The sequence below is a fragment of the Passer domesticus genome, chromosome 1 (genome assembly GCF_036417665.1).
Source record: "Passer domesticus isolate bPasDom1 chromosome 1, bPasDom1.hap1, whole genome shotgun sequence".
Lineage (NCBI taxonomy): Eukaryota > Metazoa > Chordata > Aves > Passeriformes > Passeridae > Passer > Passer domesticus.
In genome coordinates, this window is record NC_087474.1 from 116,401,686 (window position 1) to 116,422,199 (window position 20,514).

Consider the following 20,514-nt stretch of genomic DNA (forward strand, 5'->3'; position numbering starts at 1 on the left):
ACAGTTCCTGAGTGTGGGCTGGGGCTTCTTTACATCCCCATATAGTAGTTCAGGTGTTACAGTATTTTCTTAGGTATAGCAAGTATTTAATTAGTCATACCAAGAAGGAACAACGGGAAACACCCAAGTAACTAACTCTAAGTTAGGGCTTGGATTTAGACATTCTGCAGTCAGACAATTTGGTCTCTAGTCAGCGTGAACTTTTGCCACACAAAAAAATGGGAAGATCAAAAAACTTGGCAATAGCCTGGAATTCTTTGTTATGAAACATGACAGCAGAGCAGGTCTTTGAAGTTGCCTCTCCCATTCCATGAAGAGTTTTTAAGGGTTGGGTTGACTATTTTTGGTAGTTTTTCTTGTTTACTTTCATTTTGCCCAAATGAGGAAAAATCAGAAGTTCTCAGAAAGATAGGGCTCTGAATATTGCTTCCTGACTAGGTCACGCTAAAAGATAAATTTTTGTTTATTTCTCAGTTTATCTTGAAATACCCTTACTGAGCAAACTGCTCTTTGTTAACTTCAAGTCAAAACATACCAGCAATGAATCTACATTTTTAGTGTAATTCCCTCTAATCATCCTAGCACACTGCTTGTTTTTATAACTGCTTCACACAATGCCACCAGTAATGAATGTTCTAGAATTGGAACATAATTTTGATTATCTGGCCATTACTTCTGATTTATGGTGCACAGAGACAGCTGGGGTTTTTATAAGCTCGCTCTGCCGTACTGCAGATAACAAATGTAACGTAATAATCAAACTTTGGTAATTTGGAACCCAGAACGGGTGGGCCCATGGATCTGTCTGTATATACCCATACTGTATCAACACATTTTATCTTCAGAAGCAGGAGTGTAAAAGTAATTTGCACAATGCTACTATTCATTATTCATACCCAGAGCAAAATGTGTTTCTTTCAAAATCAGTATTTAGGCTCTTTGGGAGGGAGTGAACCACCTGAAGGTGGTTTCATGAAATTGCATAAATGTGTACCACCATGAGGTTTAAAAATGCACTAGTGCTTGAAAAAAAAGCCTCTCAAAATGAATATTTTTAAAGCAATAGTCATAAATAAAATCCATTGTGAACAACGAAAATTTTTTCCTGGGTTCAACACAGGAAAATAGGAACTGTACAAGCATGTTCTCTATTAGGAGGAAAAAATAGCCAATTTAAAGAAGAAGAGGTTGGTCACTGTTTTTTCACAGAATATTGATTTAAGGTCTTAAAAACAAGAGCAAAAGAGATTCTTACAAAAACTGAAAATGGGTAAGTAGAAACAGAAACAAATGTGGAAGCATTTTCTCAGCCTTGCCAAGAGAACTAAGAAAGCAGAATTTACATTATGGAAGGCAAACTATAAAAAAACCCCAACAAACTATATATTAAAAACCACATATTAGATGGGAAATGCAACAAGGAACAAGAATAATTCATAAACCAGAGTGCATTCCCTATGTTAATGAAAGACAAATGCTTTTAGGTATTTCCCAAAACATAGCTGGGAGAGAAAAATAAAAATGGAAGCAAATAGAAAATAATGACCATCTTGTTGAGGCAGTAAATGACTGTAAAGGTGGCAAGACATGCAGGAGATGATAATGTGTGAGCGATTTCCAGGGGTCCTACATGGGCAGCTTTTTTGTGCTCAGAGAAGAGTGGCAAGAGATCTGCAATTATGCGTAAATCTTCTGAGAGGCAACAAGTTAGACACACAGGAATGCATTCTCTGCAGCCAGAGCAACAGGAGAGCAGCTCAGAGAGCACATGTCCACAACCTCACCCTGACTGATCTTTCCAAAAAGCTCTCTGGGTGGGGTTGCAGTGTCACGTTGTCACCACAGGATATGGCAGAAATGTCAAGAGACCACATAAATGCGAAATCTGATTATAAGTACCTACTGTATCACTGGCAAATGCTGCATTTTTAGATGTCCTAGAAAACCACAGAGGTTTCGGGGGTAAAATACTGTTCAGGACACTGAACTTTGAAAAGGAAGACAAAGCCTTCCCAGCTATTGCTGTGTGGAGAACACATCCTCCAGCCTGCAGCAAAACAACCAAACCAAAACAAGACTTAAGACCTTGAATCTTTGTGGTTTGTAAACTGAAGGTTACATAAAACCTGGTGTGAGTTTTGGCACTCTTCAACTATCTAGGTAATCTGAGGAGGAAAACTGGAAAAGCACAGTAACGCAATACATACAAATGTAACCCAGCAGGACAGGAAGCAGCACTGACACCGAGAATTCCAGAGAAGGGACATCTCCAAGTTCTCCAAAGTTACACCCAAAAAGATGTTTGGCTAGTACAGAGGCACAGGCTGGCTGAAGTGTCTTGCATTGATTCATCAAAGGGTCCCTAACAAATGGGATGCTCTTCTCCTATCTGTGTGATGGAAAGCACCTCGGGTCCCTGTGGGGAACATTTAGCCTTTTTTCTTTAGCCTTTCTTCCTCACTTCTGTTTCCCAGCTGGGCTTTGTTGCTAAAGGGAAATATTTTCATTATTTCTGTGACATATATTAAGTAAAGAGGAATCATCCTATGCTTTAAAGAAATTCCTAGGAAAGATCCTTGTCTAGAGAGAGACTAAACATTAAAGTTTATTTAAGCAAATGCAGAACAAATAAAAAAATAAGGACACCATACAAATCTGGATCATCCCTGTCTGAAAATTGTGTATAAAATATACCCCTCTGGATTAGGCATTTAAGCATTTGTCTGACTTTTCTGATTTTTATTTGACTAATAAATATTGACTAAGGTAAATGCTGGAACTTTGCTTTCACATTCCTGAACCAGAAGGGCAAATCTGCCAAAATCATGCTACGATTGCTAGCAGGAAGGTTCCTTAGGAAGGTGGGAGTAGTTGTGTAAAGGAAGAAGTGGCAGTGGCTTACACGAGACATCTCTAATAACTACAGAACGGTTTTAGGGACCCTTTTGGGAATTGTGTGTCCCATCACCTGTCAGAAGATATTTCCCTTGGGTGTTAAGATGAATGATCCCATTGGATCACTGGGCCATGGCAGAGTAGATGTAAATGTTTGGGGTAAGTAGAGTCAAAAGAGAATTCCCCAGCAGCAGCCTTCATGTGGCTCTTAGTCGCTTTGCTACTTTGGTATCAAAAGTTGGGAGTTCAACTACCTTGAGGGAGCATGGTGAGTACATTTTAGACTGTTACGGGGTGAGTTTTAGCATATATTCATCAGAATTTGGCAATCCCAGAGAAAATGCAGTAGGGTAGACCCATCCACACATAAGGCCATTGGTATCCACCTGAAATGCTGATTTTCTGAAACCACTCTTCCTCACCTTTATCAGCCCTGAGGCTGAGAAGGATATAGGCTATGAAAGACTATCATTGAAAGAAAATACAAATTGCAGGAAGGCTGAAAGGTCAAAGTTGCTCAGGCCTCATTTCTTGCCAGTAACTTCCCTTGGATAGTGTCTACAAAGCAGAGGTAATATATGCCACTACCAAATGCCATTTACAAATTAGGTTGCCAAAATTTCTATTTTTAAAAAATACTGTATTCAGCCATCTTCCTCTCAGTGCAGCCCTCTGATGGGCATTGAAACAGGTATCACAGGTATAAAACCTGGTTTCACATTTCTAGAATATGGATGAATCTGAAACTTGATGAAAGGAGATCAGTTCAAACATCTTTTTTCTTCTTCTATAAGCATCTGAGATGCATAAAAATCACTTGCCTTTTGTTCTGTTCAGCAGACCCAATGCTGAACTATCACTAGGTCTGAGAACTGTTGCTACCATTTCAAAGGAGCTGTAGAGCTGGCTGTTTGTCTGATCAAGACAAAGCTCCTACTGCTGTGCAGAACAGCCAAGTGCTTATAAAAGATGACCTCTGTCCACTTTTAACAAAAAATTGTGTGCTATAGCCCAAACCGGAAATCTTTCACAGATCTCTCCCTCTCCCCCAGTCTGTCCTTTAGCATTCAATGTCAATGAATAAAGTTCATTTAGCATTTCCAGTTTGTTCATTCAAAGTAACAATACTATGCTTGAAATACATTTTTGCATAATTTTTTTGTGCTAAAAGCTGTCTTCTGCTTATTTAACATGCATTGACAGTTTAAAATCTGCCCTTTATGAAAGTTTTCCTTACTTAACTATGCATGGTCAGACTTTATTTCCACGTCCTGATCTACATCCTTTGTTCTGTATACTACAAATGGAATTTGAAAATAGCTTAACAGTGCTCATTGGTAACTTTGACAAATTACTCAAAAATCAAGGCTATATCACAGCATTAATTATAGTTGAAAATGCATTATATAAATAGTAGCCAGGTGTGCAGAAGCTGAAACAGTATATCCCAACCTGAGATGATTGCAACCTTTTGTCAGGAGCAAGAAAAAGGAAGGAGACATCCCCCACACAGTGTTAATGCTCCCCAAATCAGATTTTGGGATTTACGTCCCAAAGTCAAATTATGTCAATTATGGTGTGAGTTCTGGGGAAGCACTGAAGTGGCACCAGTGAAGAGCTTTCCCCCCAGATTAACTTGCTGCCAGAGTCTGGTTCTCCTCCACGTCCACTGATGTTATTTCGTTTGAGGCTCACACCATTCACAATTAGATCCTTAATGTCTGAATGTCTAAACTAAACCTGAGCAGACTGCTGCAAGAGAACAAAGACAGAACTGCTGTACCTACTACGCTTGCTTTTTTTGCAAGTAAATCATGGTAACAGGTCAGAAACATGTTTACTAATGACAAATCTCCTAATGGGGCTTTTTGATGGAGCTCCATGACTGTAAGCAGCTCCTTGAAGGACACGATTTGATGTGCACTCGGGTTAGCAGGGGCTTGTCATCAGCACAAGAAAGTCCAGGCAGCAGAGGACTGCCACAATCTGCAATTTATTTATGCAACCTGCAGCATAATCACACATTCATTAAACTGTCAGCCTAGAAATGAGCCAAAAATGATTCAAGGTCTTATTTAGATAATGCACATTAAATCAAAGAGCTAGCCATCACTGGGGAACTGAAAATTGTGAATTCCCAGAAATCCCAGCACAGATCACTTTGCTTTTACCTGGGAACTTGCCTTCCAAATTTGTGCTGGGCTTTCTTTTACATGCAGCTTGTTTTCAGTCTGGCAGTAGGAAATGCCAAAGCAGCACACACAACTTCTCACAGAACTCAAACACATTTTGGGTACTTTTTATTTACTGTAGTCAGGGCTGCTCAGGTGGAAGAAAAAATGCCAAACCAAGCACCAGATCCAAAATTAGCATTTTATTCAGAACGTTGGGGTCAGAGGTGTATCATTCATATTCTGGTACACAATACAGAGGCAAAGCTGTTCTCAGAAGTCTCTCCAGTTTGAAAGCTCCTTCCCCCCACCTCCCCACCCCGAAAACATACTGTATATTTTCTCGTGCCACCAGTATCAGGCCAACTCCCCTCCCCCCCCTTTTTTGGTACAAATTATGTAAAACCTTTTTGTGCTAAGAACTTTTCTCCCTCCCCAAACCAAAAAAATAATAAAAATAAAAATAAAAAAAATATTGAGTACTCTAACTACAGTTCAACAATTGAATCAATGTCACTTGTTTGCAACCTGTTTTGTAAATACTTTATCCATAAACGAAAGATATAAACATGCAAAAACCTGAATCCATAGTCCAAATAATACATACACGTGTTCTGAAGTTTCTGCACTTCTCCACAGACTATGCCAATAAAACATTATGTACACATACCATTTTTTACAGTGAAGTGGGAAAAAAATACTAGAAATTAAAAAAAAAACCCAACAAAAACCAAAATGTGTACATGGATTAAGACCAAAATGTATGTGTCTAACATTCTAGCATAAGAAAAAAAAATCAATTCTGCTACAAACTGGTGATATGAAAACTCCCTTTATTTGCAACCAGCTGCATAATTTTTAGAATTTTAGTGAAAAAAGTCCCCTAACATCTAAAACTAGAAGTAATGTACATTGTTCCACCTCATGGTCCTCTCTCCCAGATAATAAAATTGTTCCATGAGGATTTTTTTGTTTATTTTTAATCTCCTTATTTTAATAAAAGCAATGCGATGTAACAAAAGCATTGTGAAGTATATTGTGTTTCACCTTACTCCTCCCCACCCCAACATATTTTGTCTCTTTAATGTATCATTTCACAAATCAGTACCATTAAAGCCTTAAACATAAAACTAATTCCGATCTGAAAAAGGTACAAAAAGGCACATAAAATCCCAGTGCTTCTGTACTGTAAAATTCAAGTGTAACTGAGCTCAATATTTTTTTCCAAACAGCATTGGATCACTGATATTCCACGGAGCCCAAATTGGTTTGCAGCCTAAGCCAAAGCCTTCAGCAAGCACTTGTGCTAGTAGACTACAAAGTTAAAGCCTAGCTTCTGTATGCTTTTGGGGAATATCAGTTGAAATGTTTGTACTTGTCCAAAACCCAAGCTCACTTTGAAGTTCAGTCATCACCTCCACCGTACATATCAGCAAGTTTCTTGAAACGTGGGCCCCAGTCATTTAGGTAGTCATAGTCTTGCTCACCACCACTACTTGAGGAGTTAAGAGAGCTCAAGGATCCAGCAGTGGAGCCGCTTCCTTCGTAGTCAAAGACTAAGAGGGAGTCATACGGTGGGGCTGTAGGGTCATTGTCAGCTGCCTTAAGTCCCTGCAAGAAGGAGAGGGAGAAAAGAAGATAAAGTTCTGTATCTGAGAGTGAGACAAAAGCATATCCGGAATATCTGCAGCACAGTTATCTATCAAGCACCACTTGAGAAAACAAAGTTCTTCCTCTCCTGCCGTTCAGTGCAAAACAGCATTCCCATTTTTATAACTCCTTTTAGAATGGCCAGGTTTCCAGCACTGCAGCACTGGACATGTCGAATGTAGCTGCAATCACAGCCCTAACAAAACCTTAAGAGAGAGTCATGGCACTGGGACTGAAGCTAGTAAACAAACAGTTCCCAAGATATACAGCACACAACCTGTGCCACGGGCAATGTGGGAATGGTTAGACAGATGCGGAAGGAGAAATAAGCATGTTTGCAGAGATTCACTTCAACAGCCACCTCACATGGTCAATAGCATATCCACTGACTTTTCTGGCCTGCAGTCCATTTGCATGTGCCAAAATCCATATTTAGTCAGTCCTGCAAACTCATGTACCTCTGTAGGCTGCTGTGAGAAAAATATATGGTACGTTGTCTTAAGCCTTTTATGTTTTGCCACATCCACCCATGAAATCCACCTGCTCTTCAGAAAATACACACAGTGACATCAAAGCTGAATACAAGATGATGATGTTTTTGTTTCCTCATTTCCAAGTACTGAAGTTACCAACACACAAATAGCAGGCCATCAGCATTTTTACATTTCCAGTCCATGGAGTTGAATAGACAAAATTAAAAGCAACACAAATTGAATTGGAGGAAATGCTGGAGAATTGAAGAGGAAAAACCAGGAAAGAATCACACTTCTTCCAGAGAAAAGCTTCTACATTCTCTGTTTTGTTACGTAAGTCCAAACCTAAACGCTTATATGAGTAACTAACTTTAGAATATGAGACAATTTCTCTCTGCTTATCTGGGGAAGATTTACAAGCTGAATATAAAAGCCTGAAAACAAAAAGTCCTCTTATGATTTATATTTTTTTAACCTCATAGTTTCCTCCATGGGATTAACAACACTTTTTCAAGACCTTCCATTTTGAATCGGATCTACTCTGACAGCCACTGACAGGGGATAACGTATCTTTCAGAATTCCATAAAGCTGTGCTAGGATTTTAAATTGCTCACTATTAATTTTTACCAGTGATATTTGTGCTGGTTTTACTTTTAAGTTTTAATGGTCATTTATTTAAAGAATGGCATTATTATATTCCCACTTATTTGAAGGAATGAGTGTGCCTCCTTCAAATTATTTAAAATATTCTGGTTTTAGAAAAGTATGTTTCACTCTCAATTGTGTTTTGTCCAAATATGACAAAATGGAACCAGAAGCTGATTTTTCTTCTACAAATATGTATTATGGAGTACATACATATTAAACCCATTAATTAAAGCATTTGGCATTGATAAGGTATAAGTGAATCCTGGCTCTTTATTACCTATTTAAATAATTCAGAACTGTGCAAAATGTACCTAAAATAATTTCCAAATCAGTGGTGGAAAAGCCCAGCATATTTATCAATCTAATGACCTCTAATCAAGAACAAATTTTGGCCTTGAAATGATGATTTCATGTGGTACAACAACATCAAGCAGGTTATTAATAGCCTGCATTAAAAGTGTAATTTTGAATTATGAGATAAGAATAATTGGTGATGCTTGTTATCTCTCTCTGGCATTTTCCAACCTGATGGCCATAATAAGCAAAAAAGATGTGAGATTTTGAAAAGGCAACAGCTCAAGTGTTGGAAGACATCCCTTATCCAGCTTCCAAGGGGCAAGTTCTAAGGCTTTCTCTTATTTTCTGCTGCTGAAGCACAAAGACAACTTTACCTCTTAGGCAGTAACTGGCCTTATGGTATTCAGATCTTTCCTTAAGACTGCTTGGGGTGACAGACAACCATGTGTTGGAACACAGGTGACAGGGAAGGAGAATAAATACTGGCTGAGGTTAAGGAGTGCTGAGGTACAAATACCAGGTATCCATGTGTGAAAGTCATTTAGAAAGTTGGTTTGGAGACAAAATGTTATTTCCCTGCAGTTCTGCCTACTAATAGCCAGCCAACCATGGGATACCAATTTATTTTAAAAAATCAGTGAACAAAACATTTTCCTACATCACTGCAAAAATTCTGATACCTATCAGTCATCCATGACAAGGCAGAAGGCAGTCTCTTTCCATCTGTTTTTCCAAAGGGGAAGTTGTAATTTTTTTTTCAATTTGCTGCTGCTATCATGATAGCATTTCAGAGAAGGAAACTGGTTTTGAGTTACTGACTTACAAGATAGGATCTCACTAACAAATTCACTTTCTCAAAGATTGTGCTGGCAGTGTAATCCATTTCATTCTGAGAACGTAGCTATGGGTCATGTTTTGGAAGTATTGATTCAACTGCACAGCACAACTTACACTGACATTTTCACCTATCTTCTGGTTCACAGTGTAATGACTGAACTTAGTGTCTAACTCTTCAAATGACAAGATTTCTGCTATATTTGTGTCACAAGTTACATACTAAAATGAGAAAGAAGTACTACCGTGTTTTCTCATTCCCTCTGCTAAGCTGATTCTTTGAGCATACCCAGTGTACTGCTGCACATTGTTGTTGGGTTCTACAGCATGCCAGCCAGCCCTGGCAGTGCCATCAGCTCAGAAGCTCCCTTTGGTTTCAGCATTGCCACCTTTTTTCTTTTATTATGCTGTCCCTTTCAGTGGGTAGAGGTGGTACGGATACATGGCCTGCTGCAGAAAAGACAACAAATGGCTGCCAGGAGTGGCTTCTACTGACTTTTCTGCCAAGGCATTCATTGTCAGTTACTTCTAAAAAGAGATCTCAGTTTTTACCAGATGTGATCAGAGAGCAGCAGAGCTGTTGCAGTTACTTGGTTTACAGTTTCTTGGTCTGAAAACTCAAAGTTTTCATTAGAGTGAGAAGCTCATTCAACAATTTCTGGGGCACATCCTCAGGAGCAGGGGAACCTGCTGGGACAGTGAATTGTCACATTTCTTTACATGTGCTACACCACCAGCAGTCCCAGAAGAGCCACAGCAAGAGAGAGGCCAGCTTGAGACCTTGGACAGACTCACTTATTTCCTTTTCCTCTTTTATATACACAGTAGAGCTTTCACTAAGGAGGTGATAAGGAGCAGAACTGGAGAAATTACAGTGCCTTGGCTGAGGACCAACAGTAAACGTGCATTAATACAGGCAGCATTCTCCATTTCTCTCAAATTAAAGGAAAGCAACCCTCTCAAATTTTGAACTAACATGGAACATTGCTAATACTTCTATTTTCATTAATCCTACTACTTAATCAGATTCAGCAGACTTTTGATGAGAAGGAAAGAAAGAACAGAGACCTTCAGGGAAATATAAAAAAAAAAAAGGTTTATATCTGGAACTATCAAGGGAGTCCATTCTGCATGGAGGTGCACTGTATCAATAACCATTTACTAAAAATGAATTGAGGGTCCTCCATGTCACCATGGGATAAGACCTTTAGTTTGCAATTTAAATTTAAGTTTGCCTCAGGCTATATCCTCTATTGATTATAAATATATTCTTAGCCACAAATTCTCCACCACAATGTGGAGAATAGGGACAATATAGGTGGGTCTTGAAAACAGGATTAACAAAACTACTTCAAACAGGTCTAATTTATACTGTCCTGCAAATCCTGACTATTCTAAGTGTTAATTATGCTCCACACTCTGCAGGTTAGGCTTTGAAAGGCTCAAAATGGAAAACAAAGTCTACAGAGGATTCTTAACAACACATGACTTATTCCACTGACTTGTTTGTACACTGGACTGGAAGAAAAGGAGGTTTTTCCCTTCCCCTCTTAAATTACAGATTCATCTATCCATTGAAACAGACAAAACAAGAAAGTCCCTGAGGTCATTTAGCTTATGCCTGCAAAACCTATTTTGACTATCAGACACCTCTGGAACCTTCTTATTTTAAACAGTTCATAGCTTTCTGCATGTTATCTAAACTTTGTATTATAAAAATGCATGACTTTTTATTGTAATTCTAACTTGTTTTTCAACTGAGAAGTCACCAGAACACTACAAAATACCCTTACTTACGTATGTCTCATTGAGTTAAGAAGGTTGAATACAAGGGATGACAGGTACAATATAGTACACCAGAAGAAACAGAGTACTGCTAAAAGGAAAAAAATCCTAAATGACCCACTTGATTATTTTTGCTTTTTGTTTCTGACTCTGTAATGAAAATAAGAAAACTCCCATGCTTGCTTGGCAATGGGAGCTAAACCGTCCAGTATCTGAAATCAGTGACCTATAGTTATTTTTTTGTCCAAAGCTGAAGTAATTCACAAGCTAATCTAAACAATTTTGTCTGTGAGTCTTAGGTTCTGGTGAGCATTCAACAGATTAAATTCCCACATGTGGACCAGCACCCCAAAAGACCATACTGACCCACATCTCCTGGAACAGGGTCAAGTTCTCCGAAAGACTGGACTGATCTCCAAAAGTGTTACATCTTTTCAAACCAAGGGCTAATGCAGACTTTGCTACTGAAGTGCTGACAATTCAAAAGCAGCCTCTCCCTGCTCATCTAGGGACTGGGTTAGTTTGGTGGGTGGTTTGGGTTAGAGATGCCCTAGGGAAGAATTACGTCTAATAATATTGAAGTTGGATGCAGAGAGATATGAACTTTGCTCTTTCTTATCTTGCTATGTTGTTTCCACAGCTCAGCTTATCTTCTGTAGGAACTGCCTTAAGAAATGTCTGCTACAGGCTTTACTGAAGATATTTTTTCAATTTACCTCAAGTAAAACTGAGAGAAACTTACCAAGTTTCTTGGGTTTAATCACACCAGGACTGCAGGTGCAATTTTCTGGAGAGTCTGAAAACCTGTGCAGCTCTATTTATGCTCCAGACACTGATAATTTTGAAATTTAACTGTAACAATGAATACTCCTATGAAAGACAGACCCATTTTCTCCCACACCTAGCAGACAATTTAGAATCACACCTGTCATGGGAAATTTTTTACAGAAAACACAAATTAAGATGATGTTATTTTAGAGAAATAAAATGCCCACTTTGCTCAGTCTTTAGGAAAACAGCATGGAAAATCTTTGGGTGGCTACTGTCTGCTAGAGAGAGGGTTAGATGGAATGCTTCACAGTAAAACAACAGATTTCTATAAAATCCTAAGAAAAAAAAAAACGTATGAAGAAGACAAGCTAAATATATAATCCTTAAAACATAGAAACTACCTCACACAGTTCCTTTCAATCAGAGGATATAATTAATTCTGAGCTAACTTGCAGACAAGAAAATTGCCATGTTTTCTTTAACTTCATATATATTTCCATATATTTTCTTAATCAATGACACTATTTTACTGTGTATGAATAGCTGGGAGAAGCTTTCTTTTTTGGTGAATGGCAAGGGGAAGCATAAAGGGAGGTACTGATATAATACAATAGACAGCAGAAGAAAACGATTCCATGCTCGTCTGTAGTGCATTATAAACGTACGGGGTTAAATCAAGACAGCACGTACTGTTTCTTCTGCCTCATGTGTACACACTGATGCTATCATCTTCAAGAGTGATAACCTACTGAAAAATAACATTGAAAGAACAGCTTGCTAAGTCATTAAAAAAATGCAGGAGGCCAGAAAACCTCTGGCCCCTTTCTGGCCTTCCAGCAGGATCAGACCCATTCCCTGCCTTTGCTCCATAACAGAGCCTCCCTTGAGAACAACAAAAACCAGGGTTCTTCACTGCTGCCTGCCAGGTGGGCACTGTCTGGCCACAGCTGTGTGAGAACAGGATGGGAATCTCCGATTGTTTGGAAGCACAAGGAAGTTCTTGTGTGCACACTGCCTTGGCCAACAACGTGGGCCTATTATTGTCCCGTGTCTCTGCTATTTTCCAGAAGCCCATGATAACTGTAATATTTAGAAGTGTAAGGCAAGCAAAAACTGGAGCCTCTTAAAATACGTCCTAGAAGAATATTTGTACATTTCCTCCTAGTCAACTCCCCTCTAAGCTTTTTGACAATTGTATCACTGTATACCTTAAAAGGGGCAAATTCAATTTTCTGCAGCTTTCTAACACAAAAGACTTTCGTATATTAGCATGACTTTTCTTCAAGGCAAACAAGAATAAACACGTTTGCAGAAACTGTTCAGCAATACTCTGCAATATGTGTCCAGCTCCAGTTGACACGGAAGATATGAGAAAACCAGAGAAAATAATTAACTACTACAATTCAGTACAGAATAAAGTAAAAACAGAAGTAAATCCTGGGTTAGCTTTTTTTTCTATAACCAGCAAACATAGGAAACACGTTCTGTCATAAGTACCACAACACCAATGATTTAAGACTGACCAGCGACAGAAATAATGAGGATAATTCCTTTCAGAAATATCAGTACTCTGGTATAGAATGAATCTCAATTACATTTATTAGATTGAAGAATCAAAGATAATGCAAAATCTTTGAAAGCTCTATGACAAGACAAGTATTAAAAGCACTTACATAACATTTAATTTAGCTGCCCAGCTCACTAATCGTATTTGACGGAATTCTTTTGGTCTTATTGAAGGTACTGAATTTCCACTATTATCTGGATTCAAAGGGTAATGCATGAGGAGAATGAAAATGAACTTCTTCCATTATTAAATTACTGTGAGTTAATAAATGAGTTTAGGCTACACTACAATTTTGTTATTCTGTTTATTACTTGCAACCCATTGCATAATCCTGCTTGGAGATATTGTGGTTGCCGCTGATAACGTACTATGAATGTAATTAATACGAATGCACAGAAGTTAATTGATATATCTTGCTTTTCTGTTCGAATTAGTTAATTAAATTTGTCTACACTTTAAAAGACCGTATTTATTTCTGTCTGGTGAGACAATTTTAATTGTCTAAGGAAGTTTTAAAAAGTTACTATTTTCTAACATAACAGCTACTCATGCGGAATAGAATAAACAAAATATAAAAGCTTATCAGATCTTAGGAGGAAACTCTTTTTCGCTTCTTTACCTCATTAATGAAGTCCCCAATGTCCCCAGGATGAGGAGCAGCTGATCTCACTGGATACTGAGGTTCTGCATGGATTGGCCTTTCATCAAGACGTCTGATTCCAACAGGTTTGATGGCATCTGGTTCCAGAGTGTCAGGCTGCTGGAGCTGGCTCAAGTCATAATCCTGCAAAATATGAAACAGACACAGTACGTTAGCAGAATTTCAAACAATATCTGTCAGGGGGAAACATGAGAAGGAAGAAAAGGAAAATGCAAAGTATCATTTCACCAGAAGTCCTGTTTTCAGGGTTGTAATGCTTACTGAGAGTAAGTCAATAACACTGTTATTTGCATACCAACAGGATGTTATTTGATTTATACTCCCTGAATCTCCTGGTTTGATTCCATTCCATCAGATTTGTAGAGCTTCTCATAAGTTTTCCCTTGAGAAGCAGGGATTTGAGTAGTACTATTAAGGGACTAAACACTTTACCTAGTAATGATGATTTACAGCATAGAGCAAGGATGCCAAATCCAACTCTTATTTTTCTAAGAAAATAAATACCATCCATTCTGAGAGAAAAAAGCAAGCACAGTGTTCTGCAGTATTTTCTAATACCTTCAAAGCATGAATTTAAGACTCCTTGCTGATTTTATGTGGCTTCCATAATATGAAAGCCAAAGGGGGGAAAATGTCATAAGAAGTACAAAGCTCCTCAGATTTGGCCTTAATTCTAAGCACTTTCTAGAGATTACTCATGAATCTGTTCATTAAGTACTTGATGCTGCAGTTTCAAACTCTGGCAGACTGATGAAGTTAGCACAGCAGTATGAATTCCAATAAGCAGTATGTATGTATGTGAAAAATTTAATTAGATCAATGTTTATGCGTTGAACATAGATATTCCTGAATTCTCTCTGCACAGGGTGATGCATTTCATCATTGTCATTCTCCTCACGGTTGGCATGTCTAGAAGAAAGTCATGCTTTAGGATGCCTTAACACAGGGCATTGGTGAGAATGCACAACAAAGAACTGGACTTCGAGGCTTAAACAAAAGCCATTCAAGAACTATCATCAGATGGGAGCTCATGTCAACTCCGCTGTATGCCAGATACCCTGCCTCACAAATAATCCAAGCAGTTATAAACATCCTAAATAAGCTACTCTATCCATCAAAAATATCAGTTTTTCAACAATGTTGTTCTGGTAAAAAATCTTATTTATGATCTCAACTTGCTGGACATTGTCTGTTCAAACTATTTTTCATTAGTTCCTTACTGGCTCCTAAGGGAAGGAGTGCAAGCTTTTACTGCTGCTGCTACCTCATGGGATATAGATCCTTTCTGAGACTATGACCTCCTGTAACCCCAAACCCAGACTTTTCAACAGGAGAAAAATTATTTTTGACAGCAGTGATGGTAGTTTGTGGGGAGAACTGTAACTGATTATCAAATCCACTACACCTTCTGATTTGTTACTTGGGTTCTCAGATGAATGCACACAAATATATAGTCAAAAAAGGTGGAACAGCTCCACTGAGATCTGAGAACGCAGTTTCATATGCTTTAATTAGATTACAAGTTCCTTGGGGCAGAGCTTTAACTCCTAGCCTTCGGTACTTCATGTACCAAACAGAATAATAAGTGATCTCCAGGAAGCAGTATGAATCAGAGAAAAGTAAACAGAACAGAACTTTTTATCCTTCCCCTTTTTATTACATAAAATAAATCAAAATAGTTTAGAGACATGCTATCAGAAAATCCTATCAAACGGAGAAGAATGTACTTTTTAGAATTTATAAATATGTAACACGAGTGCTTTTCATACCCACCCAAAAGATAAAGGTGGAAAACACCAACAGGGAGAAATGAAACAGATATATTTTTTAAATCTAAGCATTTCGTTGTGGAGGAATTCAAACTGGTATGGTTAAATAACAATGTATTAAAACCAGAAGAGCATCTCTGTTCATTTCAATTCTGTAATTTTTTTCCCCACCCACACACATTTGTATACAATTCTTTCACTGGTTAGTGGTCATACAGAAATATAAATCAAGCTTGTCATTCTATAATGTCCACATCTAAGGCATCCTTTTGCGTGTATTTATCAGTTTGAGACATATCCAGACTCTAATAGCTAAAAAGTCAGCAAAAATAGACATCTGTGAGGTAACAGCAGTGCAGAACATGTCCTTACGTGGAATCCCACTTTGGTTTTCTTTTTAGGGGTAATTTATGACACTGTCGTTTAGCCTTCTCTCAGAGGAAATTTATCTTTCAGGTCTAATAGTGTCTGGATGGGAAAAGAAGATCCACTGTTGTATAACCTCGGGCTCTCAAACCCCTCCTATCACTAAAACCAGTACTAACTGCACACCAGCAGGGTTTGGCCAACTCATCCACCGCCTCCCCAAACCGGCGGAGTGAAAGGCACCGTGCAAACATTCCTGCTGTTTCAACATTCTGTCTGAAGTCAACTCTACTCAATTACTGCAAAGTAAAAGATGAGAAAAATGTTTTAAAATGCTGGGTCATAAGCTGTTTAGAGGTGCTGAGGTCCCATCTCTTCACTCAGTGATGCTTTCACAGACAGGAAAGCTTTTCACACACTACCTAAAGCTCCTGAATGGACTTAAAGGGTTGCCTCAAACAGAGTTTGTTAAGATAGTTAACTGTAGAAGTGACAGCTGAAAGGAAAACTGGCACATCAAAGAGAGAACAAAACATGGTGGGATAGGTTGGGACAGACAGCTTTGACCAGTATTTTGGATCATCATTTTTACTCTTAATTTCAGGACCACAATTCTACGGTGCTTTGGTTTTGCTCCAGTCTTTTCCCATATAACCTGTTTGTAGCTAAAATCTGCTTATGGATTACTGGCAGTTCACTGGGGAAAAAGTCTCGGCCCTCCACTGGAAATGTATTTCAGCGAGAGTTGTGAGTATCTAATTCATATGGCTGCCAATTTTTGTCAGAGTATTTATTTAGTTAGGGCTGTCTAGACCTAACTCCAGCAATTCTAGAAAAAAATTCCCTTCCTTCAGTTTGGACTTGAGCATGCTAAAACAGATGTTTCGTTCAAGTTTTCTCCTTGTCAAACTTCTGGACAAATTTAGGATTGTTGATGAAAGAGACAATCTACTTAGTTTTTCTCAGTTGCAATACTACTAATACATATTAAGTTTGCTCCCATTTTGCATGTAGAAAATCTCAAGCCTTTGGAAAACAGAAACCTGGACTAGTCTGATAGTCCAAACTTACAGTCAACAGAGAAACAGAAAACTCACATTCTACAACAGGGATGTAAGTGAAGCAAGCTAAATGATTTTTTGTTTTTCTGCTTGTTTATGAAGGTATCTGTTATCACTGGAGAAACTATAGTTGCCTTTTTGATAACTGGTGGCTAAAGAGATGACAACCTTCATGTGCAAGAAGGGCATTTTATCAGAAGTTCCATCTTGTGAAATCCATCTCACTGCCCCCCCCCCAAATTGATTAATATTGACATTATTAGGTCTTCACTTAGTTCTTACAGCTTTAAGAAAAGACTTCAACCATTATTAGTTCAAACCTTACATTCCTGAAATATGTAATCTCAGTGAAGAGTGCTAAATGTCAAAATCGGGTAGCCAAGACCTACAAATTACTAGAAATGTATGCAGAAGGCTCTAAAACCCCCCCAAAACACTTCTTTAAGGACATCTACACAGTAGTTCAAAGCACAGTTCGAGTATCTCAACTGGAATAGAAGAAAAGGCCATTTTACACTCCCCAGTAATCACTGAAAAACAGGATAATGCAGCCTTCAAAAATCTCCTTCTTAAACAACTTCCTCTTGGGCAAGGTAGCTACTCACTGAACAGCACCTGGGAATAATCCCTCATAGAGCAGTGATTGGTTACAGCAGAAGACATTTGAAAACATCTTTTATTTTTTTCATCCTCATTAGTTGTTCTAATTTAGAAGATTTACTTAAGTTCTTTGAAAAAAACCCCTAACAAATTAAAAAATGTTTACAATAATTGATAACTGCCTTATTTATGTGAATGCATCCTGGAGCATTATGATGCAGAACTGCAAACAACAGAAGGAAACCACAATAAACTAAAACTATAAAATGCTATGCAGAGACAGAAGAGACTTTTTTTTGAGAAAGAAAAACTCAGAAAATATTTTAATACATTACATCTGAATTGAGCTTTCCACTACTACAGCGCAGTGCCTGGAATGTGACTGACATTCATCAATGATTTATGACTCTGGCTTCTCTGCTGTCTCAGAGCTCTTGGTTTATTTCCTGGCTGTTCATGAGAATGTGTGTGAACTTCTAGGGAGGACTTGGGTTTTCACCTTCTACAGAATGAAAGCTTTGGCTAGGCAAGAACATAGGACTGGACACATGAATAATGTAACAAAACCACTATACCTGTTTCTCATTTTCAAGGAATGCACCCTTTGCAAACAAATATGGAAGTTCAGCTCTATCCCCACACAAGAAATAATCAACTTAACTGTCAGCAGATCACTTTGACTTAATGTGATGGTGAGACCTGTAAGTGTCTTTCACTGAACACAAATCATCTGTAGTGGTTTAGGTGCATATAAAGCAAGAGTAGCAGAAATTTGAATTTTACTTGCCCCTTTTAGAGGATGGAGCCTTAGTATAAACTCAGGTTTTTTATTTTCTGAAGAGAACAAAACTAATTATGACTCTGCAGTACCTCAGGATAAAACACGTGTTCTGCTTTGCCTTTTTGTCCCAAAGGCAATTACTGTCTACTACAATAGAGAAATGGGATGGAGAAGTAAGGAAAGAAATATTTTACTCCTGCATGCTCCCACTGAAATCTTAAAAAAAAAAAAGTGAAGATCAATCCTGCTATATATTCTACCCCAAACCCACCAAAAATCACCTTAAAATGCTATCAAAATTTTCACATAAAATATTGACTGAGTTCTGCAAAATATTATAACCCCCCCTAAATCTTACATTTCCTGAAACTATGAGACTTCAAAAAAAGCAAAGATAGAGAACTGACTAGATGTAGGCTGCAGGTGGGAGGATAGTTGAAATGCCTACACCAACAGTTGCTCTTTGTCACTTGCTTTTAGATTACTTTCTGCCATACTGCTTTTCCCATTTGTTTTTATTATAGATGCACCTGGAGTACTACAAGTTAATAACTTTTAAGATAACAAAGAAGCTAGCTTATCTTTTTCATAATAAAAAATGTGAAAGTTAAGCTCCAGCTGCAGATACAAGGCAGTAACAGGCAGAGGTTCTAGATATGATAAAATAAAACAAAACAATTTTGTAAGGGAATTATGAGAACATTACTTTTCATATCATGAGATAAAGATTCACCAAGGAATGACAGTAATTCCTCCACAGGAGCACTGTATGAGTCACTTATTCAAAAAAGTGAAGCTAATGTCTTAGTAAGCAAACACAATCCCTGAAATAACTACCTTTTAATTATACTATTGTATATTCATGGAGAATATCATAGCAACCTTTATTTCATTCATTATGTTTGAAATTTCAGAACATAAAACATGTTCTATTCTTAATGCAATGCAAAATGAAGGTTAAAAACTGAGAGTAAATGATCTTATTAACACACAGGGTGGTGAAAAAGAAAATCTAATCACATGGATTTATAAAGTTCATGGAGTAGGTAAGGACCATTATCATGTTTACAAGTGGTAAAAAGACCCAGCACAGAAGACTAATGCTATCTCAAAAATGTGGGCATACAGAAAGTTATGACAATACGAAAAAGAACCCCAAAACCCACACACAAAAATCAGAAGGATTACCTAATTTTGCTTTTATTTATGACACATAAATGCTGGAACACAGCTACCCTTTCATAAAGGAGAAATTTCTGTTGAGAATTTACATCCTGCACACATAACAATAAACCATCCATCTTTTATTTTTAATGTGATTAACACCATTAAAATAAATGCTACTATATTCTATCTTTATGTAAATATGTAAAAAATATGACAAAAAGCAAGCTAGTGATTAATGCAAAAAAACCCAACAACCTGATGTAGGAAGGACAATGAAGACCTCTCAGCAAGAAAACTACTTTGAATAATAGTAAAATCATTGCACTGAAATTCTTGTGCCGAAAAGATCTGAGGGCTAGATTATCCTACATGTTCAAAACAGCTCATCTGCAATACTTTAAAAGCATACCACCCACTTGCTCAGACAACTTGCTTCAACAGGACTACCTGCATGAGCAAGTACTGTTAAAATTCAGAAAACATTATAGAAATGAACTCAAAGGAGAGAATCATCTTGTGCAATGAGACGTATACAATAGCAATTAGATGAAAAAAAAGGTGTATCACAGTTATCAGGCTGACACATGCTGCACATATCCCAGTCAAGCACCCACCACCTTGATGCAAGTCACACAAATGGCCTGAGATATGTGACAAAAATGAGTTAGTGATGGTTATGGGTTGTGATGTGCTGTGTGCGCAAACTATGCTGCAGACATGTGCTAAGTGCTTCAACACTCAGTCAGCAGCAGGTTTGGGTTCTCTGGAACTGAGACTGGTGTTACAAGTTCAGAGCACATTATATCAGGAAAGAATATTCACTATTTGCACCTCACACCTCCCCATTTGCTGAACAACTACAAGTTACGGATCATGAGGTTCACTGACAATCAAGACAGGCACTCACTACGATTTCCTAATTTGAACTTTCTGTTTCAGCATGTAATAAACTATACTGTCCTCCATCCCCAAGAGTTTAAGATTCAGATACAGTTTCAGGGAAAACAAAACAAAATA

At 37.9% G+C, this 20,514-nt stretch overlaps 1 protein-coding gene across 6 annotated transcripts in view; it reads right to left on the bottom strand.

Moving 5' to 3' along the window:
- Window positions 1-5,254: 5,254 nt before the first annotated feature.
- CDH2 (cadherin 2) overlaps window positions 5,255-20,514 on the bottom strand; it is a 114,384-nt gene continuing 99,124 nt past the window's right edge. For all 6 annotated transcript variants that reach the window (XM_064384819.1, XM_064384832.1, XM_064384837.1 and 3 more), the window contains 2 exons: window positions 13,712-13,876; window positions 5,255-6,677 (listed from right to left, as the gene is read on the bottom strand). In XM_064384819.1, the coding sequence (XP_064240889.1) occupies window positions 6,471-6,677; window positions 13,712-13,876 (372 nt within the window). In that variant the 3' untranslated portion in view covers window positions 5,255-6,470. The remainder of the gene's footprint in view (window positions 6,678-13,711; window positions 13,877-20,514) is intronic.